Source organism: Larus michahellis, chromosome 4, assembly GCF_964199755.1.
Source record: "Larus michahellis chromosome 4, bLarMic1.1, whole genome shotgun sequence".
NCBI lineage: Eukaryota > Metazoa > Chordata > Aves > Charadriiformes > Laridae > Larus > Larus michahellis.
This window is the reverse complement of record NC_133899.1, coordinates 31,606,905-31,628,436: the sequence shown is the minus strand read 5'-3', so window position 1 is coordinate 31,628,436 and position 21,532 is coordinate 31,606,905. Positions and strand designations below refer to the sequence as shown.

The following is a 21,532-nucleotide window of genomic DNA, read 5'->3' as shown; positions in this document are numbered from 1 at the left end:
GAGCAACTCAGGATCTCCTTGTGTCTAGCATGGGTATGTGTGTGCCACAGAAATTGTGATCAGAATTGAATAATGGAAGATAAAGCACCTAAAAAAAGATCGACATTAACATTGAAAGTGAGGGCTTCCCAGCTATTAACCTCACCCATTTCCACCTACTTATTATAAAGGCTAAAAATTATCTCAAAATTAGCTGAAAGTCTAATATTATTTGTGCTGCCTACAAACAATGATCTCAGCTCCATAGCCGAGACTTTAGGAAGTAATGTTATTTGATTTTTTAAAAAAAATGCAACAAACAAACCAAAGCAAAACACCAAAACCACTTCAACACTATCAGAGCCTTATCAAAGCTAATCAGGTAATTCAGTTACTATTCTCAACGAAGACAACGAAAAAAGAATGGCAGATTCCAAAAAAGAAACACAAGAATGGCACGCAGGAATAAAAACAAGTAATTGATTTAATCAGTCCCCTTGACTCTCAACAGATATTTGGTATTAAAAATCCCTTTAATACAATCAGAAGAAAATAATCAAATGTAGTGTGCAACCACAGAAGTATTTAGAGATGTATTCATCTCAGCTGGAGAGCATGTGAATATAAAACACACATGAAGTATTTTTGCCTATAGCTCATAACGGAGAAAATGTCAAGACTTATGAATCATACTAGAAGGAAAGATAGTAAGAAAATAAATAAATCATTTAGAATTCCCATAATTATTTTAGCTTTAAAGTAGAAATTTGTTTTTCTTCTTGAAGCTATATGAATTTGGCTTTTTTGTTCATACAGTGTTGACAAATTGATGTTTCATATTGTTTTCCACGTCAAGACTATAATTCCATCTAGTCTTTTTAAAATATTATGTTTGATAAACACCCCGGATTAAAGCATGTTAGTGAACACGTGTCCTTTTCTTGTTCAAATCAGAAATGACTGTGCTTTCAATTTTAAAGTGACAATCAAAAACCCCCCAACTTGTTTGAGAGCTAACAATCCAAAGTAATTCTTTGGGAGGATTCACACTTCAGGAAGGCCTACTTCATGTTAAGTTATTTCAAAATTATTTTTGGTGACCATCAGAAAGAATTGCATCAGCCCCTGTGTCACTTCTGTATTCAAATTAACCATCCATTTCACAGTTGGACATGTCCCTGAAAACGTCTGACGTGGTATCTAAAGTGCTGTCTTCTTCCTTTTATCAAAGCAGCACCTAGCATCCTAAGCCAGATAAAACAGTCCCTTCATTTTCAGAACAGACATGTAATAAAGCTGTACCCTTTGATTATTCTCCAGTGCAATTCCTTTAGTTTCCCCCGAGCTTTAACTATAATGCAGATAGTCCTGAGATTAAATGTGTGTGCTTGCACAACCTTTACTGGTTCATTTAAGTCTTCCTTCAAAGCATTTTACATTTTTCAAAGGCCAACACCAATCCAATTGGCTGCTTAAAACGCAGCCTATTACAAAAGCAAAGCTATAAGCTCCTGACAAAAACATTCAGCCTTTCATACTAATCACAGATAAAGTGGATTTGGCAAAAGATAATTAGAGACGGCTAGAAGACTTCTGTATTCTGATGAAATTTGAGTGCTTTCTCCAATACAACTTAAATATTAAATACTAAGTAAAACCAGAATAAAGTGGCAAGACATGTATGCTTAAGAAAATAAATGTTACTTTGGAAAAAATCAAAAGGAAGATTGGTTTCAGTAAACTGAACTGCAGCAGGAAGTTGTTCATGACACCATAAAGCAGGAAGCATATGTTTGGTTAATCATCAGACCAGTAGAAGAATGAATTAAGAAGTGCTAAGAAATCCATATACATGCACTTTTAAAACATAATCTCTGTCTACTTGTAAAGTAGTAATTTGTGCTCAACAGGAGAATATGATGCAGGACAACTTCTTTGGAGTGAACAATCCTCGCAGCACCCTGTTTTCATATAACAAAGAAAAAAATAGAAAGCAAATTCAACTGCAAAATAAATGAGACATCAAAGCATGTTGCTCTCAGTAACATTCTTTAAGTGTCATATCTTGGCCCGTATCCCAGGATACCCTTGGAAATGACACATTGCATCTCAATGGGATTCTTTCAACAAAATATTTTAATAAATAAATTCAGGTTTTATGCTAACTTATTCGATTAAATAAAGCTTTGTGAGCATTATGTGCAACAGATGTCACAGCCTGATGGGCTTTTGTTCCAATTCCTAATTATTTGTGAAACTGCCATTTATAAATGCTATCACATAATAAGACCAATAAATAATCCATCTAAAAGGTATGACTCCATTCTCAAATGGCAAAAAACAAAGTTCTAAAACAATATCCGGTTTCAAGGATAGCTCACAAAATAAAAAAAGCTCAAGTGTTCTGCCCTACCTAAAGTAACAGACAAACGAGCAACTTTTGTTCCTTACCTACCAAAACCCAAATATGAAGCCAGGTCTAAATGTACAGTCTCACTACCGTTCGTGAGAAACATAGACTGAGAAACTGGCAGTTGTTCACATTTTACCTCATCTTCCCATTTCTAGATTAACGGTTTCAATACTTTCCTCTTTTCCAAGAGATATTTTCAAATCAAATTCTAAAATTATAGGCACTCCAATTACAGAACATTTCCTAGCTTTCGTAAGATTATTTTTACCAATTCCAAATGCAGGCCATGACCACGCTACTGTCTCTAGATCATGTAAAAACTTCTGGCACTCTTCAGACAGAAGAGATTACATTTTAAAACCACCTGGAAGCAGAGGGAAGACTTTTCTTGATTTCGGTGACTATAAGAGAATAAACACATCCACTTGTTTTGCATATTATTGCAAACACTAAAAAATGAAATCCCTAAAGTTGTACAAACAAGATGCCTCTAATCTGAATACCAGAAACCTGTATTTAGAAATTTATGACTGATCTGCCAAAATTCTTGTGTACCTGCTTAGTTTTAAGAATTTTTATGGATTCCGTTCTTAAAACTAGACTAATGTTTAACTTCCCAATAAATATTTTATCGCCATTTTACCCTATTTCAGTGATACAGCAGAAAAGAGTTTATATGCTATATGGTGCTTTCATATCACATACTTAAAAAGGTGAAATGAGAATCTAAACATTTGGCTTTCGATTTTGTGTTTTTCTCTGCTAACTTTACAGCATCAAATACATTTATTTTTGCCTCATTGGTGATTTTATTTAGATCGGATCCTACGGTAACAACATAATAAGACATCTTAAAAGACAGAATACGCCTGCAGAATTCCTGGCACATAAGCAGAGGATCTGTCAAGCCTTTGCTTAAAAAAAAAAAACACAAAAATGAAAACCAAAAAAACACAAGCATTAAGGGCATTTTATTTGCAAATATCTTATGCAAACAAATCATGTAATTACTTGGTTGAAGGCAACTAATAGGCTACTAAATTTTTTTCCTTCTAATAGCAGGAAAAATACCATTATCTTGATAGCACAGATATCTGATAGACTGATATCAAGTCTAGACCTGAGTGTTTTCAATGACAGTGATTACAAAACATGCCTTCCTAGATTGTCTTATTGCCTATTGGTAAAAATGATTTCTTAACTGTTTAATTTAAGAAATACTTTCCACATGAGACACTATTTCTTGTTCTGTCATTGATTACTGATGAAATTAAAATGATTCCAGCCTGCTTTATAAGATTCCTTTATAGTTTTGTGATAAGTAGTAATTTTTCTCTTCAGTTGTGTTATCCTTTGCATGAACATGCCCAGCCATCATTACCTTCTCTCAGCTATTATTTCCCTAAACTTTTCATCATTTTTGTTGTTTGTTGAACTACATCCAGTTTATTTTAAACAGTGCATTATCTTCTGCACTATCTTTGAAGATAATAATGAAAATTCTACACCATTGACACCCTGGAGGAGACGTTACAAAGACAGACAAGGTTTACAGCACAACAGCACATCATTGCACATAAAAGGCACATGCCACCCAAGAATTATTTGGTTTTTTACCTATAAAGATGTTAAAAAGCTGTATTTTATCCATTTTAAAGATACTGTGGTAATTCCTGCACAAAGGGAGCATCTGAGTTAAATTTCACGGTGTCTTATAATACACTAGGACATAAACCAGAAAAATACATACAGGATTAAGTTTCCATAAAGCCCAAATGATCTGGCATATGAAATAGGAGAAGGAATTTAATCCACTCCTATAATGTGGTCAGGGCACATGACTTCCACCCTGTCTCCATAGCTGCCTGCTACAGCCACCGTGCCAGAATAGCAACCCTGGCTTCTCCAGGCCACTCGTGTGGCTCTAGAGACCCATCACCTGGCCAGCTCTCGTGGCCATGGCCGGGATGCGGCAGGCTCCCAGCGCAGCTGTTCAGCAGGAGCATTCCTCGCTCCCCCCTGCGCAGCCGTGCTCCCCGACTTCAGCGGTGCGCAGAAGCCAGCGCTCGGCCAGGTAACTCCAGAGCACAGAGTGATCAGTTGAGTATATTCACCTTCCTGTTCTGACACATGTTCATTTTTAACTTGCCTCGAGAACCTCTTTCTGTTTATCCCCAGCGCCGGTACCTGTCAGGAGACAACACGCCAAGGTGCAGATTGCCTTCGTTCCCTTCAGCCTCCAAACTCCCTCCTGATGGAAAACTACACTTTTCAGTCCTCTTTGTAATAGAAAATGTATGAAGCCTCTTTTCTGAGCAAACGATTAAATTAAATTAGGAATTAATTTGTTTTAAATGTGAAATAAATTAATCTCTTTACTTGAAAGAAGCCAATCTTATAAGGCAGTAATATTATTTCTTCCTCTTTTTAAAGAGATAAGAAAAGACCATTTTTTTCCATTAAGAATTTTTGAAGCAGGAACTATTACTGAGCCACCGTGTCATGTTTCTGTAGGTAAAAACACAGTATAAAACGGGTTCAATGCCCATGCAGAGTTATAAGTTTTTTAGTCCAAATGCCTTTTCCTTGTCACATGATATTTTCAGGGTTGAGAGGAACTCATAACAATCTTACATGCAATTCAGTCTCTCAATTTTATTTTCTTTTAAATGTAGTGTACTTTACAGTGAAATTTTCATACTTTTAAATAGAGAAGTAGCCATAATTTTGCTTTTTAACCATTCACAATGCAGTTGGAAACCTGTCCTTTTACTTGTCAACTAGCAAAAGGTATGGTTATATTTCTGTTCTCAAACGTTATTACTCAAAGCACAAAAGTGAGCACATGACTGTACCGTGACCTTCATCTGTTCCCAAATTATGCCTTTTAAAAGCCTTGAATCCGTTTAAGGGGAGTTGCTGAAACCTGAAACGATCTTGATCTATTGCTTTATAAAGTAGATGAATGTAAAACTTAAGTATTACATTTCAGGCTCTTACTGTACTAAATATAGCAAAATTAGGATGAGAGAATACGACTAGAACATGAGTCTGGTTTTAGAGAATAATTTTTTGTTACAGGCATTGATGATTACTTTGTAATACTTAGTACATTTCTATTTCTGACAGAAAATCACCATAAATTTGCAGAAGGAAAATGTCATAGAATCACAGAACTGTCTAGGTTGGAAGGGACCTTTCACTTCATTCAGTCCAACCACTGACCTAACACTGACAAAAACCATCACTAAACCATATCGCTAAGCAAAAAAGGAGTCCTCCTGATCAAGTTTTTTATTTTTAAAAGCACTGACCTTAAAAAAAAATTAACAACTCCTCCCCCTGCAAATCACACCACCACAAATTGCTAACTAGTTCCAATAGACCCAAGTCTAAGAAACACCTTGTAATACACCTTGCAGTTAAATTTTCATTGCTTGCACTCTGCTTGATTTTCATACGGATATGTTTAATAATGAGCAAACACATCAGCTGAGTATTCAGAGGAAAATTAAACTAGTTAGAAAAGCAAGCACTGCATAAAATAACCGCAGAAAGCATCTTTTGCTGTGTGTCACTGCCTAACACAACAGGCCAGAATTATGTAACATTTACGGAGCAGCACCTCAATAAACTTGTTAAATAATTACAATCAAAAAGAAGTAATCAAGTATTTTTACTTTTTATCATCCATTTTTAATAATCTTCACCGTTGTTTCTGATGACGTAATAAAATCTTGCAATGAGCTCTGCTAATTGTTCATCTGCATGTTTCGAAGAAAGATTAACTTAAATGTAACTCCGCAGGACAAGAACGGTAGTAGAAGTGTTCTTTTCCAATGGAAAAATAGTTCATAAGTTGACAAATTTATTGACAAGTTTACAAATTTTTGACAGTTGTCAGATGGCAACTGTAACATTCATTAAGTATTTTATCTACTTACAAAATCATAGAAACCTTCAGGTTAGAGGAGAGTTTTGGAAGATCACCTGATCCAACCCTCTGCTCAAAATCAGGTGAACTTCTAAGTTAGGTCTGATTTCTCAGAACCTTGTCCAGTCAAGGTTTGAATTTCTCCAGGGAATGCTTTGCCCAGAGGGGCAAAGCATTTCAGGACTTAACTACTCTCTGTGTCTATGTCTTTATGCCCTGGCTCTTCCTTCTGTTACAATTCAAACCTCAATATGGTAGGAAACGCCGAATCTTTCGTCTATACTGACACTCAGTTGACTTTTGGCAGCACAGGGTTTAGACATCTGCCTTGGTAACAGTTTATTGTGTCACCAGTAATAAGTTTGCACAAAACTTTTTTTGTGTGTGTGTGTCTTTTAAGTGGCATGGAGGGATTGACAGTAAGCAATTATTTGTTCAGGATAAATTACAAACGATGTAAAGCAGAGGTGACTCTAGGACTGATACTTTAGTTCTGATGGTCTTGATCTTAAGAAAGCTCAGGAGCTACACGCTCCAGAGTCAAGTCCAGATCTGCAATAACTAAGAAGAAAAGGAAAGGAAAAGGAAAGGGAAAGGAAAAGGAAAAAAAAAAAAGAGTAATATCTAACAAAAATTCTGCTATTTCAGCTTGTGCTAGTATTACGCCAGCTTGCATATGGCTAAAGGATCTTGTCCCACTGCAATATATTGTGAGATTTTAAAAGGTGACTCACACTTAAGGCAAATGAAATGACTACTGCAGTCCTCATGTTTTTGTCTTTGTATAATTTAATCAGCTGTTCATCTGAACAGTTAGAAAGGATAAATTTATAGGAAAATAACTTAATCTCTCCTGATAAATATTTTCCTGTATCAAGTCTATATTCTGATACAAATCTATTGAATATTGGCTTATGTTGACCTCATTTGAAACAAGAACAAGCACTTGGGTCCCAAAGGAACCCAGCACACAAGCTCTCAGTTCACTGTCATACAGCAAGGAAGTCAGTTTTAAGCACACATTTACTTGTGCTGCTGAAAGAGGATGACAGACAAAGACACGAGTTAGGCTCAATGTCTGGTTTTATATGATTAGCACAATGGTTTTTTTTTATTCAGCATCATTAAATTCATTAAACATATCAATTATATGTAAACACATAATACATACATATGTGTACTTTACAGATCTGGCATTCCAATGTGTATGTTCAATTTATGTAAACAGCCTTATTAAAAACAGTTAGAGCATTTAACAGTGTTATAGAATTTTCAGAATTAAAATAAGTTTTGAATACTTTTGAAAAAGTGTTATGGAAAAGGGATCTTAATTATGGAAAACACCTACAATTTCCTGAAGAAGACATACCTACAAGGAAATCCTGACCAACAGGACGTGCGTCCTGGAAACCCCTCCTCTTCGAGATTTTATCCTTCATTAAGAGTAATGAACCTCTAAGAGCCTTCTAAGCATAAAGTCCTCTATCATCTTCAGCAACTAGACAATATGACTTTTCCATATAGCAAGCCTCACAGCTGTCCCATTAAAATACAGTAAAATGTAGGACTTTTATGCATTATAAGGGATTTTGAACCTGACCAATTTATCTGATAATAATTGGCTTCATATTCACAGATAGAATTAATGTAAAACCATGGATTTCCTATACAGAAAGTTCACATTATTACCTTTGGTATCAGAAGTTGCATTGAATTTACTTGTGAAAGAGCATTAGACATTCTACAGTTCAACAGTAGTCACTAATAAGTTGGGATGGCAGCTGTTGTGCATCTGAAGCTAACAAATGTTATGTGACCAGAGATGACTGGCATGACATGTGGCCGTAGCCTTTTTATACAGTTATGTTCTCAGCTATTTTAAAAATGTCCACAAAAGTCCTTCACAAATACTGTTCCCAAGAAGTTCATGGAAAACTGATCCTTTAATATTTACCCCACTCAGTTAGTTGCATATATTCACACATTATCACAAAGCGATAATCTAAAGTTTAAACAAAAATAGTAATACAAATTATTCATCTGGAAGTCATGTTCTCAGCACTGTGACTTGAGGCTGGATTCATTCGCTTGAAAGTACAGCGCACATATTAAATTTCCAGCAATCAATTATCATTTCAGCCTTTGTATCTGCAATCATAAATCCAGGCACATGCCCATATGGATAGACACAGTGCAAAGACAGAACTGTCTTCCAGGCAAATTCCAAAAGCAAGTGTGAAGTTCAGTATTGAAATGTCACTCCCTTTTCTGTCCTCATTCTCAAGCAGTACAGGCATTTTTAATCTATCTCTTTTCCCAGTCTTCATGGAACTTTTACCTTCCTAATATTTGTATTGATAAAAAGTGTTGTTATCCCTTTATGTCCATCCCTGGTACCTACACACACAAAGACTGCCTGTAAGGATTTAGAGGGTTCCAACGGAGAAAAATTTCCAAAAATGCAATCGTTTTTTCCTACTTATTTCACACACAAGAATAACACATCTCTCAAAATGGTTTTGGTTTTAAGCCACAATTTTTTTTGCTATTTGTGTTTTGCTACATTTTTTACATTTAATAGATTTAGAAAAGCTTTTTCTAGGGAAAAGTTGTTACCTTTGCTCTTTATTTTTATCTTGTAGTACCTGAATTTTCAGTGACTACATTAAATATTTACACTTTAAAAAAAGACATAAGAATATTTTAGTATTTAGTAACTCTGAGACTAGGTCTGTTTCACATATATCCTATTTGTTATAACTTTGCATGAACTGATGTTTGAAGTCAGGAATTAACTGCTTTTCTTCCCTGATAGAAGAAATACAATTGGAAAGACAGAACAAAGTTGGTGGCCATCCATTTCTTCCCATGTGCTTAGGAGAGGGGTTTCGTGTACAGAATGTAGGGCCTGAAAGGTTTCAGGCATTTGTAAAGTTACTTGAATTAGGCTTTGCCTGAAACTACCTTATATAGCAGTGATAGAGAAGTTTAAAATAAAAAAGTTAGCATGATACTAGGATTTGCTCAAACATAAAACACAATCTCTACCTTATTCCAAGTAATTGCCAGTGGGGAAAAAAAAAATCAAACAGTACGAGCATAACTTTATATTGCTTTCTAACAGTCTTTATATTAGGACAATACCTGGGATTATATATTCACAGGTGAGAGAATATGGTCACATGTGGGACTAGACCATTTAACAGCACAAATAACAACAGGGTTAAGTATGTGGGGGGCAGAGTCATTCCTTCAGGTGATATATTCACACTCAAAAATGTCCACAATCCAAACACTCAGTTCCATCTTCTATGTAATCATTAAAATGTGCAATACATCACGTGCCAAAACTAATATTTGAAAAGTCAAGCACAGAAAAAACTTACTGAAAACATAATAAACCATAAGAAGAGTTTATAATTTCTGCTAATTCTGCATAAAATAGTAGATTTTTTGTAGAATAGCTGCAGGTATTATACAAGAAGTGAGAATTGAAGAGGAAATTGGAGGAAAACAAAGTAACTCCACATCAACAAGATTTGACCAATGGAAGAGAATACAGTGCAAAAACCAACATAAAGACAAAAGGAAATAACGTGATTCCATCTGTTACCTGTCATGTGTCCTCATAAAATCCCAGAACTTCTTAGTGCCATTCTGTGAGAAAAAAAATAAATAGATCCATCAGTAAGATGAATTCCAAATGAAAACTGACTATAATGAAATTTGACAAAATTTTAACAGACATTTCTTTGAAAATTTAGTATAGCTGGTTTTATTTATGAGACTATTATTCTGGATTTTGACAGTAAGTAGTATAGATACTGAGAACTGTCTTAGGACAGTTAAAAAATCTCAGATCCACAACATTATGCTGACAGCTAACTTAAAACTGTGGTAGTCTTCGCAGCCAATTTTGGCCACAGTATCAGCTTTAGATGTCCAATCTAATCATTCAGGTGCTAGGAAGCTATCAGCAGCTAAGTTTTAACCAGTAAAATAACCCATAGATCTAAGTTCTTCCATGTCCAAAAACGGTTTTAGGAGCTCAGTGCTTAGCTCCTAACTAGACTCATTTGGGATCCTGGAACAAGACATCCTTCCCTCTACCTCCTTACAAGGCCCAACAGCTGTTACTCTGCACTGCTTGTGGTGATGAGGATAGTGCCAAACACTAGGCTTTAAGTCACAGCACTCACTAGGAGACTTAAAATGGATTCTTTTCTCAAATTGGGCCCATTTCTGTCCTCTGCTATGTCAAAAGAATGACACCCACTACAGCACAGCTGAAACCAATCCCTGAAAACAAGAATTCTTCCGCAGTTATAAGGAACACATACACGCTTGCTTACATTCATATTCTATCTTCTATAATCACCTCTATCAATTCATACACACCAGTTAACAGAAATGCTTATTAGAAGTGTGATGGTATTTTTCAGCTGAAATACAACTCAACAAATTTTACTCTAAGGGCAGTTTTAAGTCTATATAAGGAATTACTATGCAACCAAAGGAAATTCTTTTGGTTGATACCTTTCTCTTATTAGCAAGGCAAAAACTAGACCTGCTGAAAATCTACATACCTAAAATATGCTTAATGTGAAAAGAAGCACAAGATCTCTATTATAAAGTATGCTTAAATGGATGATCAAACCCTGAGCAACAGTTGGTTAATGATTTAAAGCAGGTAAATGTGAGCAATAAAAGAAGAATCAAGTTCAGTTGGTGGGTAAAGGTGCCAACCAATATAGACAGGCCCTTCAGCTCTATTACAGATGTCATGGCTACCAAGTACACAACAGCTGGTGGGGATTAGATAACAAGCACTCTGGTTCAGTGATTAAGCTCCTGAGCTTTATGAGTTTACCAAGCTTTTTGGAAGAGTGACTGTTTGCTTGCTAGCTGGGTTTTCCTTCATTCCCACAACTCTAATTATAAACAGTTGTTCACCTCAAGAGAAACTCTAGTCTACTCTTCCATTGGTGTCTGTGCATACCTTCTGTTAGCATTGACAGGAATCAAACGCATGCATTAGAAGAGAAGCTCTGTCGATGCTTAAATGCAATATAATGTTGAAAGAGAAATTAAGACAGCAAATTCTCAGCATGAGCTGAAAAATTAAAGCCGTTGTTTATCAAGATGAGCATATATCCAATCCGTTCCACCTGGTGAGAAACAGAGGAACAACTTTGCAAGGACTATGACAAAACACATAGTTGCAACACTTGAACTTAATAGCATAGGCTATATTGTGTGGTAAGATAATTTAAGGTATTAGAAGTCTAAGGTTTGCCTAATCCTTTTGTAGGTTTATTTCTACCTGTAAGACATGTATTTGTGGGATTTTTCTCTTGTTTGCAGATTGCTGTGCAATTTTCTATTTAACATGAGTTAGTTGGGAAACTGAGGACCAAGAATAATGTCTTCTGCATGTTCCTTCATGTTGTTTCTCATTACAACCTTCCCCTGCCCCAAACGGTAAGATGTGCTACCATCATCCATTCTCCCTTTGTAGTGTCCACTTGGGAGAAATGCGGGTGTCCAGCTGATGGAGAGGACAAAAAAGCCTGAATCAAGGCTCTCCTTGCATTAATTTAGGCTATTAGTCCTGTGATGCTACTTCTTAATGTATGATCCCAGCAACAATCTTCCTGGCTCTTTCCTCCTGCCGTCATTTTGCAAATTATAGAACCTGACTGCTTTGGAGCACTTATGAAAGGGTTTCAAATAGCTGAGGAAAATTACACCCTAGAGAATGATCCTCTTCCAGATGGGATCCATCAGACATGAATGACCTCTTCTCAAGGATAAGCCCCATTAGCATTAACAGAATCTACCTCACAGACGTGCATATAATTTTTAACAGAAGGTAAAAGAAGGAACTTAGTACCTAAAAAGAAACTAATCAGAAAATAAAATCTATATTTTCTATTTTCTAAGTGGTTGGACAGCACATAAAGCACTTTCTTTAGAATATGATTTGATTAGTTTAAGATCCAAATTCAAAACCAGTTACAGGCTAAATTAATTTGAGTCTGTCCATTCAAGATGTTGGTTATCATCATACACTCTGAGTGGACAATGTTTGTTAAGCTATTTTCTGCTTATATTTGAATAAAAAAATATTTCTTATGATCAACCTGCACCTGTCCAAATAAATAAATCAATAAACAAATGAAACATTCCAACATCTCATTGTTTATAGTGGCAGAAACTCAAATGAGCCCCATTCATGCCCTATTGTCCAAGTCAAATGTAATTTGAACCCAACCGTATGGAGTTGAGTTTCTGTTGTACCCAATGCGTGGTTCTTTCCTAACAGACTAGTATGAAGGTTGCTAATTATTAATAGCATGTAAACAGTTACCAATGGTTCTTATGCTGCTTTACATACTTTACAGAACATTAATTCTAACCAGTTTCTAACCAACTATATCAAGCTGTATGTAATATCCCTATCTTATCTTTAAGACAAAAATATTAATTGCTGAAACTGATCAAGATTCATGCTTTTAAAAGCCAAGTAGCCATGATTACTTGTTAAACCATTCCATTCCACATATCCCGGCCTTTGACAATGCTCTCCTATCACCACAGATAGTTGGAAAGACGTAAAGGTATCAATGGTCAACGTCACTCCCAAAAAAGAGAATTATCTCTGTGAAATACAAAAGCTCTACCAAACGCTTGACACTCTTCATTTTAATAAACATATACATTTACATTATTATAAAATAGACCATTCTCTAATATCTAATAAGGAACAATCAAAGTATCTCTCAATGAAGTGAGAGAGGTATAATTGATCACTGGTAGGTCTACACACTGATGACAGGGAGGAGAAAGAAGTATATTATTACATTTGAGAAGGATTTAAAAATTATTCTTCAAATAGATGTGTCCTGTGATGTTTTATAAAGACAAATATGTCAAAAGTATTTTATATTATTTTTTATCTGTTCAGAATAGCAATTCTGATCCTGCAACTACCTTGTATAACACATACTTGATTTGGTAAATCTTTAATCACAAAGTAATCACACTCTAGTTCTGTGCTCAGTGATCAGGTTCTGTGATGTTGCAATGCTGTACTAGTGCATATAGTAAGTGCAAATTAATAAAGCTGTATTTCAGGAGAGGCACCATGTGAGACAACTTCGTTTCATATTACACAGAAGACAGATTACTTACATAAGCACAAATTGCATAAGAAAGCCGTATCAGGTCAGATGAGATGTCCATCTTGCCTAGTATCGTGTCTCTAACAGTGAAAGGAAAATTTAAGAACAGAGGAAGCATACAGCAATGCTTCCCCAGAATACTCTTTCTAAGCCTTTGATGAGCTGAAAAGTGTCAAAAGACAATCCCTCAAAAAGGCAACTCTAAAAAGTTCTCCCCCCATCCCAAAAAGCAAGCACAAATCGCCATTTCCATACTATTTGAATGTGCAATAGCATGTCACAAGTCCTGCTCATCTTGTCTACAACACTGACTTGATAATGGCATTGATGACTTGTTAGAATTACAGAATTGTCAGAATTACAACAGTATGCTACCAGCTTGACCGTCTGCACAAGGAGAATTCAATCCCTTTTATTCAAGTGATTCCAGGACAACCATGCACTGCGAAGAGCTCTCTGCTCTGACAACTGTTGACAGTGGATGCAAGTTCAGCAGATGTGGCTCCTACCAGCAGAGAGCTGTTTATGATGCCACCCATACTTGATCTCCACATTCTCTGTCCTCCGTCCATCCTTGGAATTGTTTTCCTAAGACTCTTCCTGCACCTGCACGTTGCCATAATTATAGGCAGGAACCTGTTCACACTGTCTGTTACGGATAAGTTAGATTTGTCTGCAGCCTATAATCAAAATACCATTCTTTTTCCCCACCTACACTCTCTCTGTCTAAAATGCCTTAAGAATCACTGCACCAGGGATATCGCTCTCCTCTGCTTTCCTCCACTACCTTAGGCAATACCTGAACAACATGGTCAAATTGCTGTCAGGACACCTACACAAAGGATAACTTTTGCTTACTAGAGAAACTCCCCTAAGACTTAGCCCAGGCTAGCCAATGAAGCATATAAAAAGGCCATGCTATGCTAACGACGTAGGAAGAAACATTCACTGGCACCGGTCTTACGGCGATACTGGGTGTGCTCCACATGTGACAGACGCTGGACATGCTCTGAAACAAGTCGCCTGGGAGTTTCCCTCCAGTCTCCATTTGGGGCAGCCTGAATGCCTTCCTTCCTCTTTTCCCTGAGGGCAGCACCCAGCTCTTGAAACAGCTCACACATCAGGTAAACGTGTCTCCGCAAGCATCAATACTCAGCGTTACACTGATACTATTCTGGGCCTTCAAAATAACCCCAACCCAAACAAACCAAACCCTCCTCAGTTCGGCTGTAGTCTCTACTGTTGTGTACAGCCCTGCTGGGACTCACACCAATCTCTCTGTAGATGTGGCTTTTGCAAATGGAGAGAATAAGTACTTAAACATAATTTTAGAGAGACAGATGTAGACAGATGTTTAGAGAGACAGATTTTCCTCACGGACCATCTCCAAGGACCCTCCCAAAGAATGAGAAGAGAAAGGGATAGTAGTGCAGCAGGCCATGCCATGCAGCTAAAGGTAACCTTAGGTACAGTGCCACACTAAGGGCTGACATCGCAGAAGTCTGTAATATCATATATGACATGGAGATGGTGAATGTGAAACAATTATCCACTATTTCTCATAATATAGAAGCACTATATCATAGCTGGCTACCTGAGGAGAAAGGTTAAGGCTTATCTGGGCATTGAACTGTCTCCTTTCAAGGACCCCGTGCTAAAGTCCAGCAGCTGCACAGAGAAGTTTGCCTTGTTCTATGTATAAAATCATTAACTGATAGCTTCTGAAACACCTACATGCCAACTGTATTACATATATATTTTAAACACACGTAATTAAGGGTTTACACTTCTTAGATTTTATTAAAAGTTTTATTCTGAAGAGTAAACTGAAAACATTTTAGTGTAACAGGGGCAAGAACACTCAAAAAACCTCTTTAAATGCTTCCTTTAACTCTATGTAATAGTTGTTTCACAACATCACACAAGGGTGTCTAAAATAAATCCTCAACACTCAGGTTTACAGTAACAGATTTCCTGTAGTTACTCTGTTGGGAGTTCAGACCATGCAGCAAATCAAAATTTTTGTTGGATTTGCACCGATTTAAATGACTTCTTGTCATGAGCTCTGGGCAGACAACACGTGACTGAAGCAGAAACGATGCTTACCCAAAAGCTGCTTAAAGCTTCTCCTATCTTATTTGCCTTATTTAAGTATTTTATAATTTTAAAAGCGGCTGCCCTATGTCATCTCCCACATTTATCCACAGAAAAATTCTGCTGGGACAGACAAATCCAAAGTTGCCAAGAGCTGTAAAGTCACACCAAAACCACCTCAGTACACATGGCTCATACTTTGTATTACAGATTTTTGAGGAGACTGGTAACAAGCCAAGCAGGCACATGGCTTAAAATGTTGGAGACCTATGTCCAAAATAAGCAAACTAACTTCACATATGCCACTAAAAGAAAAAAAAAAATCTGTTCGTGACAATGATTAACTTCTTACTGTTTACATTACAGGAGAGACAACACGACGTTTGGCGACCCATTGTGATAGGCACTGAACATATGTAGTGGGAACAGTTCCTGTTCAATGATCTTACAATTCAGTTAGAGCCCAGACAAAAGTTGGTGTAAACAAACAGAGGCAGTTAAGGAAAAAAGACAAATACATTATGGTATAGATAAGCTACGTGCACAAGTTATGAGGGTTAAAATGGCAAACAACAGTCATGATCCCCTAGCCTCTACCAGTTGGACTGGGTTTAAAGCAGTCATCCAAGAACTAAATGTTCCATGTTCGTGAAAAAAAAAACCAAAAAAACCCCCACCAAAACCCACAACTCAAGAAGTCAAAGCAATTATAACATAAAAATAACTCTGTCCTCACTGTTCCATTTACTGTTTCCATGCTCCTAAGACACAAAAGCAGTTACTGTCCTTAATGCAAAGGGATTACGATCATTCTTCATCCAATAAAATAATAACACTATAGGTAAAGAAAAATACATAGGAGAATTAATTGGCAAATAACGGTCTTAAACCAGAGTCAGCAAAGCCAAGCAAGTGTGCGGTCTCTGTTTAATGATTTACATGTAACAGAGCATAAAACTCCCTACAGGAATAAACAGATTTTGCTTTTTTCTGTTCTCAAAGAATTTTTTTAAAGGTATGAGGGTATTTTTTTCTTTAAAAACGTGTAAAACTTGCTTTTCTATTACAGTCATTTTCACATTCAACTAATCTTTGATAAATTTATCTACACAGTTTAATACCAACGTGCACAGCAATGCCTCTGTCTGGAAATTCACTACGCATTCTGTCGTTGAGGTGTCTACTTGTTGCCCAGAACCGCATGGTAAGAGAACACCAAGCTTGTCACTTCATTAGATGGGTTTTCGTCAGGTTAATCCAGATGAGCGGCACGCCTGGGGAATCAAGTGACTGACTCCTGAAGACAGACAAAAATCGGCACTAGCGCAGTCAGCTCCTGCAGCCTCCTGCCACTTTTATTTCCTTAAGTGGTCTTAGCTTAATGCTTTTCAGTCATATTCACCTTTTTATGACCAATAAAAGCTGCCACAATGTAAATTTGCAATAAAAGCAACTCAGTAATTCATTGCTTTTTTGGTTTATAAAATATATGCTACTACAATGGGAAAATATGCCCTGAAGGTGTGCATTAGCTGCTGCTTCTGCCTGAGCCACAGTTCTTGGGCTAAACAGGGTGGACCTCCCCCGTGCTAAACCTGGCAAGACAGGAGATACTGGATAAGCCCTCATCCCTCTATAAACGAACCTTTCCGTTTCTTTCTCCATCTGCTACAGAAGAAGTGCTCCTATCAGTTGAGATTTCCTGGTTACATTTCTTCTTTCAGCTTAATGGAATCTGATGTCACATCTGTAGCAGTTTTCAGTGGAAATATATGAGGATTTATAATCTAATATATGAACCATTTCTTGCCAGCTGAATTATTAATGCTATAACTCTTTGTTATATATAATCAATACATAATGTTTCCAGTGTCCGCAATGATGTGCCCACAGAAGCTCTACTTCCAGGCCAGACTCAAGACTGAATACTTTATGCTTTTCACTTTTCCTATCATACAATTAGTGACCTTGCACTGTCTGAATATTTTCATAGTATTTTCAACACTACACCACATACAAAAATCATGTAAAAAAATAAAAAAAAAAAAACCCACCAGCTTTGACTCCCAAAAATCCATAGTTTGGGATGTGTTTAAGAAATAAAGCATTAGTAGTCAACATGACGCTTGGAAACCTGTATGAAGAACAGAAATCAAACAGAGAAAGACAGCTAAAGCAAGTTTGGACTTGTGAAGTTTTCCAAATAAGAATGAAATAAAATACCTGTTCCATACACTTTAAGTTTCATTGCTTCCTGTTGAATATTTTTATTGGATTAATAAATTAGTGGTGTGGACTTTTGTCTATAGAAGCTAGAGAGCTTCCACGCTGTATCTAAAAATCTTCTTCATCCACAAAAAAACAGTGCAAAGAAACAGTCAAAAAATTCAAGGACAATTAATATTCAACTTTTTCATCTAAAAGAAAAACCCTGTCCTGAACAGACTATTTTGCATACGAAATCTGTTTGAAATAATAACCTCACAGGTTTTTTTGTCTACTTTAAAGGTTTGATTTGTGATAAGCAGGGAAAAGCTGTCTTCTTTTTATATAATTACAGATTTCATAGAAAGTATCACCTATCTTTCAAAATGAAAGGAGCTGGCATAAAACCATGCAACTCAATTCAAAAAACTAATAAAATCAATAAAATCATTCTAATTTGCATTAGTTAAGTGCCCAGCCCTCTTTTTTTCCTTTTGAATGTATACATCGGTATTAGGGAACTGCCTTATGCTTGGCTATCCTGTAACACAACTACTAATTTAAATGCAAAGTGTGGTTATTAAATTCACTGAGTCCCAGGGTGCAGTCCCGTACCAGTGGAAGTCAATCGAAACGCAGGCTGCCCCTTTTCCTACCCAGCTGCACATCTCTGCTCTACCCCTACCCCATCATTGACATTTGTGTAACCACGCAGCAAGCTCGTTCTGGGAACTGATCTGATAATAATAATAATAATAATAACAATAATAATAATAATTCAAAAAAAAAGCTCTACTATAAAACCTGATGAAAAATTTTATTTTTAGTCATTAACTTGAATGTAATACCACTATATACATACCAAATTTTCATCAATGCCTATTACACAGAACAGCCTTGCTCTATTCAAAATTATTCCAAGAGGATAGAGATGTATCTGATAAGGAGTGTTTTAGAGAAAGACACATGCACACAAAAAAGCCTACATTACAATTTCAGTCCACACCCACTAATCCACCCCATCAGACTGCACACGCTGGAGTAAATGAAGTCTCATCTTCAAAAGCAATTTGCAGAATTACTTGCTGATGTTGAAGAACTACTTCAAAAGAGTTTTAAGTGTTATGGAATTTTACTGTTTTTTAAACAAGCCACTGTTTAAGCTCAAGAGGAAGGGGGGGAATGTTTGTTTTTTAAACAAAGCTTGTAAGATTTCATTACTAAACTATCCAGAATGTTTATTTTAAAAGCATCATGATTACAAATAGTGTTGTTTTGCAGTTTTTAGCTTACCTGTACTCAAATGTTTCAGTTAGAAATGACTGGGTTTAGTGCCATTGTGGAATCTGCACCAAAAATACACAAACTGATGACTTTTCAACAATATTAAAAATGAACATTCTAGATGAAGCACAAACACTACTGCTGCTAATTGGTTTTAACTGACAATATTAACAATTTCATAAGTAAGACTAAGCTAGCATAGTTCATGGGGACAAGCCCTCCTATACACTAAAGACAACATGCCATCTCCAGCTGACACAGCAGTTTTCTGTTTAGGGCTGTGGTCTCCACTACACCCATTTCATGTTTAAGGATCTTGAACAAGAGACCGAGGCGCTCAGCTCTATGTGACAGCAAACTCTTTGAGGTATGGACCTGACTTCTTATCTGAAATTAGCTGGAAGACATAAAGGTATTTCTTGAAGATATCATAATGTATGCCAGCGGAGACCACACCAGGGGATACCTCAAGAAACACAAAACTTCAGGTCATAGACTGTAATTTTTACAACCCATATCAATTTTCTCTTCAAAGTGAGGGTTATTCTGGTAGGAGTTTGTGATGAAAATGCAAACAGATGGTTATGGCAATAGAGTTTACTGTTCAAAGGTGCAATTTTTTCACACTTTAGGAGGTAAAATAAACAGTGGAGAACGCATTAATTTATTCAACTGTTAATGCAATACTGGGCCAAGCCACTTTGTTCATTTTATGTACATCAACTGCCAGAACAATTACAACTAAGATACTTGATGTGTAAGTAAACTTTCTTGTATAATCCTCTGGAAGTTTACTTTTCAGGTCACAGTTTGTTTTTTGTGTGTACTTTTCAACAATGGAGTTGTTGCAGTTTAGCTTGGCATTCGGCTATCAGTAAGATCACTTACCTTTGAATGAAATTTATAAAACATGAGAATTAAGCATATATAAGTACACTAAATTAAGTCAAATCTCCTTTCTTTCCTTGTTTTTCTGTTTTTAATATACATTATTATTGAGAACAACTGCATATACACATCAAACATACTTTATTCCAAGGCAAATACGTAACAGCATATTGAAATCCATACTACAAAGAATAAGGATATAATGCTTGCATTAAGAAACACGATATGCGCAAAGGTCAAATTTATGGCTTTTCTCACATCATTTTACTGCCAGGTCAGCATATAATTTAAGGTTGTAAGTTGAGATACAGATGGGGTTTTCCTAGTACTAAGCTAACTCCAATTCTGTTGAAAGGAACCAATTGCTAACATAGACTTTTCAGACTCTAGACTGAAAAGTACACAAATGACAAAATTTAAAGCAAGTATTCAACTGCTCTGTGTTTTACTTAAATTCCTCTCGTATTATTAAATTTTGCATCATGTATTTTCCCATTTTCACTGAAGTGTGTTTTCCCTTTGAAGCCTGTGACAAAATTCCTTATTTTGCAGGGATAAAAGGAATATACACTTTCCATATTTACAAAATCACTAACACTACTTTTTCCACAAAGTTACAGTAAAACATGAAATCTGAAACTTTGACTGGACATAGTTAAAGAATATATTCCTAATAAGGAAAGATGATTTAACAGAGAGTATCATTTGCGAACTGTGCATTCAGCTGATGTGACAGCAAAATACTTTTCTCTAAATAAGTACTGTGCTTTTTGAACAGATTTATTATACATCTCATACAACCACATATATCCAGACTTGCTGAAAACTGCACAGCAAAGGCCATTTTTTTGTAATCTTTTCTCTGTATTTTTCTGTTATTGTTAAAGAAAAAAATCTCAATTTGCCAGAACTATTTATTTGCAAAATTACTATCAAAGGGTCAAAAACTTGGGAAATTTAAAACACTAAGATTTCTTTTGCCATACTTTCTGCTTGATCTGACCTCAATCAGCAATTCCATCAAAATAGTACCACCTTCCCTTTCCCTGCTTTCTGCACAGTCTTCTGTGTGCAAACCGAATAAACATTTCTGCAACCACACGCTGAACCACACTAAAGATGTCACCTGGTGACTAAAGTAACTCAGCACAAAAGAGCTTCTCTATTGTCAATCATGTTGCCACTACATAAAGGTATGTGCCACACAAAAGAAGGGACAACTGTACCTGTAATTTCATGTCTCACATTCTACAATTCTGATCTGCCAGATAATTAAGGACATACCAGACTTGATGAGGTTCAATGGGATTAATACACCTTCGAAGAGGATGAGAAGCTAGAAGCAATTGAGACAACTGGGTTGTCTCAGTGTGAGGCACTCAGGTGAACTGTGATCAGAAATTGTAACATTTTGTCTTCTGAATTCTGCATCAGGACAAGCAAAGTGATACTAACATTAGAAGCACATCCTTGTGGAAAAGGAGCATGGTTTTGTTTGTTTTTTAGTTTATTCTACACATTAGACATTGAGTGAACGTTAAGGGAAATGAA

General features: G+C 36.2%; 1 protein-coding gene across 5 annotated transcripts in view; it reads right to left on the bottom strand.

Annotated features, from left to right (window-relative positions):
- Positions 1-21,532, bottom strand: part of NUDT14 (nudix hydrolase 14) — a 60,603-nt gene that overhangs the window by 22,540 nt on the left and 16,531 nt on the right. For 2 of the 5 annotated variants that reach the window (XM_074583789.1, XM_074583788.1), the window contains exon 2: positions 9,940-9,983. In XM_074583789.1, coding sequence (XP_074439890.1) covers positions 9,940-9,983 — 44 coding nt within the window. Of the gene's footprint in view, positions 1-9,939; positions 9,984-17,658; positions 17,739-19,102; positions 19,156-21,532 lie in introns of those variants that run through there. The other 3 variants (XM_074583790.1, XM_074583792.1, XM_074583791.1) reach the window with 3 other exon arrangements.